The 10,990-nt window shown below is 37.1% G+C and overlaps 1 protein-coding gene and 1 pseudogene across 1 annotated transcript in view; one reads left to right on the top strand and one right to left on the bottom strand.

Moving 5' to 3' along the window:
* Nucleotides 1-4,236: 4,236 nt before the first annotated feature.
* The window catches only part of DNAAF6 (dynein axonemal assembly factor 6), a 30,223-nt gene continuing 23,469 nt past the window's right edge, over nucleotides 4,237-10,990 (top strand). Inside the window, exons 1-3 of the mRNA XM_028089721.1 lie at nucleotides 4,237-4,404; nucleotides 8,226-8,298; nucleotides 10,724-10,829. Of these exons, the coding sequence (XP_027945522.1) occupies nucleotides 4,237-4,404; nucleotides 8,226-8,298; nucleotides 10,724-10,829 (347 nt within the window). The remainder of the gene's footprint in view (nucleotides 4,405-8,225; nucleotides 8,299-10,723; nucleotides 10,830-10,990) is intronic.
* LOC114198373 (U4 spliceosomal RNA) lies at nucleotides 10,063-10,186 on the bottom strand (annotated as a pseudogene).

Here is a 10,990-nt window from a genome sequence, read left to right as displayed (position 1 = left end):
TATGTTGTGATTCTTTATTACCCTGGTTTTACTTACCACATATACTTGAATTAAGAAAATATTTCCTTTTGAATAGTCTGTAATTCAGGGTTTTCACTAATTTCACCTAGATTTTTCTCCAATTAATTCAAGTCAAAGAGCTATCCCTACTGACACTGTGGATGGAGGCAAATGAAATAGAAGGCATGGCCCCAGCCCTCACAACCAGAGTCTGACTTAATCTCTGGTTACTGATACTATTTCAGTGCCTAGATCTGGAGCCATCCTGGTTGAGCTTGTTTAGTCCCTAACTCGTTTCTGTGTTTCCATAGTGAGCTGTTTCTGAAGTGTCTGTCTCTTTAGCTCTTTGAATCAAATCTCTCTTTGAATCAAGAGAGATTCGCCCAATCGCACCTTTATGTATGAAGGCCCTAAGAGTTCAAGTTGATGTGGGCAAATCATAGGCTCTATCCGGAAAATGCTGCCTTTGGAATTCACCTAGCAAAGGAGAGTGAGAGAAATAAAAACAAAGGGCCTAGAAAATTTATTTTCTAAGAACCAAATCTGAAATCGGTTTAACAATATATTTTGTTTTTAATGAAATTACTGCTTAAATTTTCTTTAATTTCAATTTATTCTTGGCCTATTTAAGTGGCAATGCCAGATTCAGGCAGTGTCGCTCTAGAATCTTTTTTTTTTTTAATCACTACACTACACTGAATAGGCAAAAAAACATTCTAAGGTACAAAGGCAGGAGATTATAGGTTTTTATTTTTTTTTTTTCAGATTTTACTTATTTGGGGGGGGAGGGGCAGAGGAAGAGGGAGAAAGAATTCCAAAGCAGACTCCTCACTGAGCTGGGAGCCCAGACAGAGGCTCAATCCCACAACCCTGACTTCATGACCTAAGCCTAAATCAAGACCCTGGATGCTTAACCAAGTGAGCTGCCCAGGCACCCCATAGGGTATGTTTAATAAGCAATTCAGTTTTTAACAGAACACGAATTGCTTGTAGGAAAATAAATAGGAAGCGGCAGAAAATTAGGTTGGGGTGATATCTTAAAAGACCTTGGTTCCCAGGCTTAAGATGAACCTAATGTATATCAAATTTACAAGTGAAAGACAGCCCTACAAATAAATAACACTGCACAGTTTGTAAAAAGGCATCTTGCTTTAGTTTGTCCAGTTGATGTGTTTCTGTCAAATAAATGTTTTCAATAAAGCTTAATAAATTATTCTTAATTTGTTAGACTTCTAAAAAGGGTGGTAAAATCTGTATTTCCATTAAATTTAGAATATTTTTTTCCAAAAATTCACATGACTGTTTTTCTCTTGATCCTTTGAACTATTTAATTAGTTATTCGCAAAGTACTGGTGATTCATTTATTTCTCAAAATATTATAGCAACAAGCATTTCTTGATTTCTTATTTTGTGTTTGCAGGTTATCAATACGGTTGATATGGTAAAAACTATTTTTACTCAAGTGCCAATTTCATTATGACATCTCTATGCACATTTAGCTACGTATGAAATCTATGCCATTTTATGCCGGCCTAATTTGGAATTTAAGAAGTCTAATTCCTAATGTGCTTCCGATATATAAAGTGTTACTATAAATTATTGTGAATGCTTTGTTATATACTCAAACATACATCCCAAGAAGGGGCATCCCCTTTAAAGCAGTCACTTTGGTAGTCTATCCACTTGCTGTTGCTATTGCTCAAATTACCTTTGAAAATACTCTTTTAGAATCGCCTTGAGACCTGTAGCACATTCTTTTGAATCTCCTCAAAGTAGCAAATCTTTATATTTTGAAAGTAGATGTGATATCTAGATACATCTAGAAATCACTTGGAGACAAATCTGTTGTATAATCAAACTGAGTGATACCATAATGATACCTGTTTTCTTGGTGATACATATGAAGGCAATTCCAAAATATTTTGAACACTGATAGTGTAATTTACATCAGCGTATAACCTTCCAAGGCGACTACTTTGCAATACAATATTCGTGTGAATTTAATCGTGCTTCATTCAGTATTCATAAACTGCTGACTATATGCCAGCTCTGGTTTTTGAGACTCTCAGCTTACAGGGATGGCTTCCCACTGCCCACACTGCCCTGCCTCTCACCAGATGAGAACCAGGCCAGAGCTACTTCCCAACTGGTAGGGATTTAGAATAAATCTGCTTTCCCTAAATCTAGTAGCCACTGTACCCACTGAACAACAGCCTCACTTCATAATGTAGCTGCCCAGAGTAACATGAGAAAGCCTTTGATTTGGTACCTAGTTTTCTTTTCCAGCTGTGATGTTGAGCCCTGCCCTATTCTGAACCTTCATCTAGTTGCCAACTCCCCAATAATCCTCAAGAGTCAGAACCTGCCTCCTCTATCCCCACCTATGGACCAGGGTTCTGCTCCACCTAAACAGACCTCCCTGTAACCATGATTATTCAATCTTTCTGCCCTGAAACACTGCTCATATCCCAAAATTGCTGCATGTCCCTGCCAAGCAGATGAAAATATATGAACAGCAGTTCTGATTGCTACCTCAGACACTGTATTTGGGACTTCTGAATACCCTTCTTCTGGGTTAGCTTTACTGGTTCCAGTGTATTCTCCTCTCACCAGCCCACCATTAAGCTCTCACAAGCCTCATCATCAAGTATCTCTGTGTTCAGGCACTATGTATGTGCCAAATAATAATGATAATTTTATACAGCTTTTCATATTTTAACAAACTCTTTCACCTCCATTGCATAATAAGGCCATCACAACAATTTAATAAGGGGGGAAATGCTGGAATAATAAAACTGTTCCTGCTATATTTGTTTTATAAAAGCCTCATTGTTTGTGCAATTTCAACTCAAAATACTGTTCCTATCACTGCATCTGAGACCTGGATCCATTTCCTCTTTTGTTGTCAAAGGTAGAAAATGTGTCAATAAACTTTTGCTTTTAATGTTCAGTAAATATTTAATGAACACATAATCAACTAGAACTTTAGAAATATAAACACGAGCCTCTTCGTTTAATTTAATAAGTGTCAATTATTCATTTCCATAGCAGACTACCAGACCATACTGTGAGAGAAGATTGTTTTATCACCACTTATTTCACCTTTTCCAATTTAATGAGTTTCCAGGGTGATGAGTTTTATCATTAACTTATTTGACATCATTATTAGAAGTGATATTCATGCCCAGCAAAAATTAAATTTTTAAAGGACCAATAATAATAGCTAACATATATTGAGTGCTTACTATGTGCGAGGCACAGTTCTAAGCTCTTTGATGTGTATGAAGCTACTTAATCCTTGTAACAACCGTATGAGGTAGCACTATTATTATTATTCCTATTTTGCAGGTAAGGAAGATGGTGTGTATAGAGTTTAAATGATGTGCCTGACATCACAGAGCTGGGAAGTAAGTGATAGATACATATCTAGGCAACATGACTCCGGAGACCTTACTCTAAACTACTATGATATACTGCCTCTACGCGAGACATACAAGGCAATTTCACATTTGTTTCATACCCTTGACATCTCCAATAAGCATTAAGATCAGTTTTCCATTTAAAAAAGAAAGTCAAAATAATAGTAAAACATAATAAAACAGAAGGTTTGTAAAACACCATCTGCATGCAGATTGATTTTGACAGGTGATTTTGTACCAGCACACATTTGAGGATCCCTTTGTATTATAGTTCTAAGCACAATGCAGAAATTTTAGTGGATCATTAAATAACAGCACTAAAGAAGTGTTTCCTGTGAGTTAATTTTATAAAATCATGTTTAAAAAATATCAGCAGAGATGTAGAAAAGATTCCTTTTATAGTTATGCCGAAATCATTAACAATAGGCTTTATGGAGGTTATTCATTAAAGTCTGTGACACTTGCAAGATTTTTAAAGACCCTGAATTCCTACCCTAAATGTGACTGTAAGGATTATTTTAAAGGCCGAAGGTTGGCAGGATTCTAGGTTGTGGTGATCTTTTCTTATTTATGTTTTTAATGTGTTATTTCCTAAAATTTCCATTATAGACATATATAGTATCACTATTATAACCAGGAAAACTGTTCATTTATTTTGTGTGAACTTTTCACTAAAGCCAATGAACCAACCCACTAGAATTCTCAGATGGCAGTATGATGCTAGGCATCACCAAGGGCTGACTAAAAATTTAATCTTCCGTCTTCGAGGAAACAGAAAACCAAAATATCTCTTTCTGATTATCTTCTTCCTCAGAACATGGATTCTGAAAATATGGAACCTGAAAATGCAGAAACTGAAAATATGGAAACCGAAAATCTAGAATATGAAAATATGGAAATTGAAACCATTTCTTCGGTTTCAACTCTGCAAGCCCTCTCTAAGCTACTTTATCCTGAAGAAGAGGATGATTTTGAGTCTGGACAGGTGGTCGTATACTTACAGATGAATTAGTTCTATTCACGCTAAGTTGTGAAACTCTATTTGAACAACTCGTTCCAACCTTGCTGTGGGAGCAGGGCTGTGTCATCCAACAGGAGGTTGCAGGACTCATTATGCATGAGAGTATAACCTCTTAATACATTTCTGGCAAACATAATTATATTTTTTCTAAACTACCTGAACACTGAATAGGAAAATAGTTCTGTAACTATGGTAGCAATAGCCACATTTCAAAATGTTTGTCATTTATATTTATGGCCAGAGAATGCTTGACAACCATTGCAGAGTGGTAGCTTGGATTTTTAAGCCTAGACAGTATTTCTATAAAACAAATAATTTCCGCTAGACAGTATTAATGAGGCCCCCACCAACCAGTTCCCTTAATTGTTTAAAATTTGTCTACACATGAAAACAGAACAGAGAATAATTTGAGCCAGATAATGGGACAAACTACCTTTAGCTTACTAAAATTGACTTCCGGGTACATGCTCACACAGACCTGTGGAATCTGATTTGTCAGATAGCATTTGGGATCAGGGCAGGTAACCCCAGGGAGGCTTGCAGCAACAAGATGGGCTTCATTTTGGGTAGGAGAGTTCCATGAACTGGCCTTCAGTCACTGCCAATATTCCCAGAATAATCAAAATACTTCTACATAACCCCCTGCTCTCCATTCTCCTGCTCCTTAGGTATCGGCAGACCTCAGCTGTCAGACTGCCTATGTGAAGGCAAACAAAATTTGGGCCAGAAATCTCACACAATAGCAGAATATGTCAATTTGCTTCACATTATCTTAGTGAAGTTGTTATTATGACGAATTTGCCATGAATAAACCATCTCCAGTGAGCATGCATATCAGTTTGCTCCTCCCCCAAAATTCTTTTCTGCCCTTGTGTGGAAAAACAAATGTAATCTGAATAGGCAGCAAATTCAGTGGCTCAGATCAACACAGGATGGAACTTCCACCCTCCAGGAAGAGTTTAGGTGGAAGGCACTGCTTCAAGGCAGACGTGCAATGGAAATAAAATTTTTAGATGGAAACTGAATCAGCTTGGAGGCAGGATCCAAGAAGTGTTAGGGAAAAGTTAGTAGAGGCCAAACAAAAATCAGGACATTAATAATAGCATTGAATATATACAACACACAGGACACTGGAGAAAAATTTAGGAGCAAGGTATCAATGAAGTTGGGAAGGCAAGTTCATTTTTGCTACATTAAGCTGAAATAGAAGGATACATCCTGGGAAGGGTAGGGTTATGTCGTATACAAAAAGCATATTACGTATTTGAGAAACAGCAATCTTGAAGAAAGGGAAGTGGACCTTGTAACTGGGACAGATTCAGAGATAAAAGATTTACCCTGGTTACAAAGCCTGTTCTCTTTGGCGTTTACGTATGGAGATCTTTATTTGCATCTAGAGGTGATTCTAGGAGAAAGATGAGTGATTATGAGAATAGAGAGATGAGGATCATTTTACCAAATTGTACAATTCATAGAGGAAAATTACTGTAATAATGTATGATTCTGTATATCTGGGTTATAAGCAATTTTGAGGTAATTGGTCATTCAGACACTGCACTACAGATATCATTAGAGGATATAGAATTGAGTATCAGAACAGTGGGAGAATAATTAATGTTTCTAATGAACTCTTAAATTTTCCAGGAGAGAAACAGCTTTTCATTTTTTAACATGTATTAATCTTGGGAACTGTGGAATGATTACAAGAGTGATGTGTTTTTGAAAATATTCTCTCTGAAAACAGCATTAGAACTGTTGCATACACGTTGGCTTATTCACACCATCCCCACCATGAATTGCTAAGACTCTGGGAGATTGGGAAGAGAGTGTTTTTTTTAAACTCACAAGGGGATCTTAAGACCTGTGGGAAATAAGGTTCATCACTCCACAGACATTGTAACCAAGTTGTTCTAACTCTCTTATTATTGCAAGGTGGCATGAACTGCAACAATAAATTTCTCAGATAATGGGATTTGGATCCATGGTAAAGGCTGAAATGATATTCTCATGGAAAACATTTGCAAGATGGTTTTTAATATTTTTATTATTCTGGTTCATCATTCCACTTGAAATTTTTGTTTTTAATCATTTATTTTCATTAAGTTAATAAACTGAGACTCCCCTTCTGTTGTGATGTGCTGACCCAATCATCACTGTCCATGGAGAGCATACCATTTTTTGTCAGGAATGTTCAAGTTATGGATTTTAATTTTCTGTGGAAGGAGTCACTCAACAAAACAAGAGGCCCTCGTGTTCCAAGAAATGCTTTGCCCTGATTAACTATTAGTATTTGGGTGATTAATAACTTTTTTTAAAGACTTTATTTATTTATTTGAGAGAGAGAGAATGAGAGATAGAGAGCACGAGAGGGAAGAGGGTCAGAGGGAGAAGCAGACTCCCTGCTGAGCAGGGAGCCCGATGTGGGACTTGATCCCCGGACTCCAGGATCATGACCTGAGCCGAAGGCAGTCGCTTAACCAACTGAGCCACCCAGGTGCCCTCGGGTGATTAATAACTTAAGAAAAGCACTACAAGTTTATATGAGTTTAGTGATTAAAACAAAAAAAGAAAACCATACAGAATACCGTCTTGGGATTTTCACATAAAAATGTCTGTAACACCTTAACTGCAGACATAGCACTTTTGAAACACCTTTTGGAAAGGAATGGTTACTGTCTTAGAAACCGTTGAGATGTTACAGATTAATTTCTGATTTATAGCTGTTGGACTAGTTTAGCATCATAAAGACACAGGTGAGCTTTTCCACCGGCTTACAAGGACAGACACTATTCCTTTTGCCTAAATAGGACATTGTAACTCTTGTACATGCCTGAAGTCTTGGGAGATCTGGGCAGGGGCCTGAGAAAAGAGAGCTAGATGTGCTAGTTTGCCAGGATCCAAGGAGAGAAGAATGTTTTGACTGCCAGCAATGGAGTAAGTTAGAGCTTCAGAGTCTGGCATCAGCAAGAACATTTAGGAAAATATTGGGATTTTCTTGAGATATCAAAATACCCTGAGAGGAACCAATGAGGTGGTTGCCACTATTCTGATGGTGTAATATGATTATACTCAGTTGAAAAAAGGAAAATTGTTCTTGTACTGAATAGAGGGGCAGTCCTGTGGGGGTGTGTTTCCTTGCACAGAGGATGGCAAAATGAACTTGCATGATGACTGAAGCGGTTCAGCATATATTTGACACTATTAATTTAGGGTTGCTGTTTAAATCCATTAGTTCAGTGTCATGAGGTGGTGTGACAAGGAAGTGTTTTAGGCCCCCAGTGGAAAGACGTAAAATCGGTTATCGGGAGTTTCGAATGAGTCCTTTGATATCTAAATACTTGAGACACTATTTAGTGGTCTGTTTTTGTTTCTATAAAACTTTCCCATCCTTTTCCATCCCTCTCCTAACTCTGACAAGACACTGCCAAAACCCAAAAGTGTCGATGCTCTTATACTAATACTTGGTTCTGACCTTTAAAGAGATGAATGTGGTTCATTCCCCTATCTGCAGGGATACACATTCACTGGGCTGGAACTGGGGATTTAGTCTGATCAAAGATCAGTTCTGCCTTAGGGTCTATTAAACTAAATACTTTTTGAAAGGAAAAGGAAAACACATTCTAAATAATACTTGGCATCTGTCTCTCTGTTGTATAACAACGATGATTAATTAAATGAGAAGCTCTATGAAATTTTAGATGGAAAGCTTATCAAATTTAAAGTATTACTGGTCATGGAAGTTACACAAGTAGCAATTACAGAATGTTGGACTTTTTCTCTCCCAGCCAAATTGTTCATCTATTCTTGGAGCCATGGGTCCTGGGAATATTGGACCACCACCAACAGAAGAGTTCCAAGGTAAGTTATTTAACAAAGCATGTAGATCAATATAATCAGTATAATCTTTCTTTGGAAACAAAATTATAAGGAGAGTAATACTAACACTAGGATTTGTTAAAGATGAACTCAGTTGTGGAAATGATGAACAGCCACATACATATAAAGATGTTGTTTTTACTCTACTGTTATAGGTAAGTCATTTTTATATTAATGGAAATTAATTTGCCTTGAATTATTCACATTCATTTTTTGGTATATTTCCTGAGATGTAAAACCAAGAAAGTCATGTGTGGTTAAATAACTTTTTTATTATTTAAGGTCTAGTTACCAAGATGCTTAGTTTCTTCACTTTCTACCCTGCTATATTCTGGCAATTTCACAGAATTTGTTAATTCATTCAACAAATATTTATTGAGAGCCTGTTATGTACCAGGTAGTATGAGCATCTCTGGAGTTATGAAGAAGATCAAAACAGAAAGGTCTCTGCCCCCATCAAGCTAATAGTCTTTTGGAGAACACAATAAAACAAATTACACAATTTTATCTTACATCAAAATGCTTATAAATTAAAGCCTGTGAGGCGATGTATATAGTCACAGGTCCAATAAACTAGAATAAATATTTGGGGGGGGAGATGTTTTCCCAGCAATTTGGCCTATACATTTTCACAGAGTTGAACATTTTACACATCTTCAAAAATATAGAAGGCTCTAATTCTGTCGTGATGACAGTTACCAGAGGGTGGACAGGGAAAGGAAGTGAAGTTCTTTCATCAGTTTAGCTGATTGTAAAAGATTTTATCTGGAAAATGTTTAAAATAATGGCTAAAATGAGGTCTGAGGGGATGATTTTAAAATTTCAGTTATTATACTCTACATACTCAAGAGTCTCTTTGCCTTATTCAAGAGATGTTGGAAGGCTAGTTCAAATTTCGACGTGTTTCTATGCTGCCTGAATTTCTGATAGTGTATGGCTAATATCCTCTAAATTCTGAGAACAGTGAGTCATATGTAAACTATTTTATATAAATCTGCAATTAGGCTTTACAAAGCCCATGCTAGACAGAAGCAGATAATTACAAAAGAGTTGGCAGTATTGAAAACCTGGTAATCAGGTGCATTTCTGGGGATGCTTAAAAGGAGAACTCGAAATAATGTTCTGCACCTAATGTTGGAACAAATGTAAGCTGGGCTTTTGCATGCCTCATTTGCTTTTAAATATTTAAAGATGGCATGTAGAAACCCAGGTACATGCTCAGTCCTACGTAAAGGACAAGTGATAGAGATTTTCTTTGAGGCTCACATCTACATGAGGAAAATACTGGATTAAAAAAATGATCATGGAGCACCTGGGTGGCTCAGTCGTGGAGCGTCTGCTTTCGGCTCAGGTCATGATCCCAGGGTCCTGGGATCGAGTCCCACATCGGGCTCCCTGCTCAGCGGGAGGCCTGCTTCTCCCTCTCCTACTCCCCCTGCTTGTGTTCCCTCTCTCTGTTTCTCTGTCAAAATAAATAAATAAAATCTTTTAAAAAATGATCATTGGGGCACCCGAGTGGATCAGTGGGTTATGTGTCTGCCTTCGGCTCAGGTCATGATCTCAGGGTCCTGGGATCGAGTCCCACTTTGGGCGGCCTGCTCAGTGGGGAGTGTGCTTCTCCCTCGGCTTCTGCCTGCAGCTCCCCGCTTTGTGCTCTCTCTCTCAATCTCTCTCTGTCAAATAAATAAATAAAATCCTTTTTAAAAATTTTAAAAATGATCATTGTATCCATTGTTTTCAGTTTCTTTAACTGATATTTTTTAAGAATTATGTCATGCTTTCATGGCAAAGGTATCAAAGAGTTTTTAATTAGCAATAATCACGCCTCGGATAAACCCCATCGGCTACGATACTGCCACTGCACAAAGCTCAAAGAGCTTTTAGATAGTAACACACAAAGCAAGATAAGACATTGGCTCCCCAAATCAGAGTGATTGTATGTTTGATTGGTTCTTTTACATAAATGTTTTACATATGATCCTATTGATGTTTCTGAAAAAAGTGTGTAATATTTCTTTGCATATATATATTATATATAATACATTTCATATAAAATGTTCTTTCACATATGGAGTCTATATTGTACATTATATATGTACACACACACAGAGGCTGGAAAGATACAGACCAGAATGCTATCATTGATTATCTCTGAGTGGTTGGATTATAGATGATTTTGTTTTCTTCTTTTTGCTTATATGTTGTTTCCAAATTTTCTACAACTGTTATTATAATTTTACAATGTATTGGTTGTGGGTTGATTCAGGAATTCTATGTTTTTACTAATTTGGCTTGTTCGGACCAAAACACAGGCTAGCGATTACAAATAGAAAATGCTTTACTTTGATGATCCCAAACTGAGCGTGAAGAACAAACAGCCTCAGCTTTATCTTCCCTTTCTCCACAGACATCCCTCAAAGCAGTGATGAAAACGGCAAGGATATCTGGAATTCAGAAGAGGTTCCAGAGGGAGCAGAGCACGAGGACATGTGGGATGTTAGAGAAATACCAGAGTAAGTCAGATGGTGCCAGGAATGTGTTTGGGCTTAAGGTAGATGTGTCATCTGATACCGTTCTATTTTTGACAAGATTCATAAAGTAACTTCTACCACATAAAAGAGAAAACTACAGTGATACACAGAAGGCATGTGCAATTTATTATTATTTTTTCCTT

This window comes from Eumetopias jubatus, unplaced genomic scaffold (genome assembly GCF_037043125.1).
Source record: "Eumetopias jubatus isolate StellerSeaLion01/CBP00866 unplaced genomic scaffold, mEumJub1_p1.0 scaffold_11, whole genome shotgun sequence".
NCBI lineage: Eukaryota > Metazoa > Chordata > Mammalia > Carnivora > Otariidae > Eumetopias > Eumetopias jubatus.
This window is presented reverse-complemented; position numbering and strand designations above follow the sequence as displayed.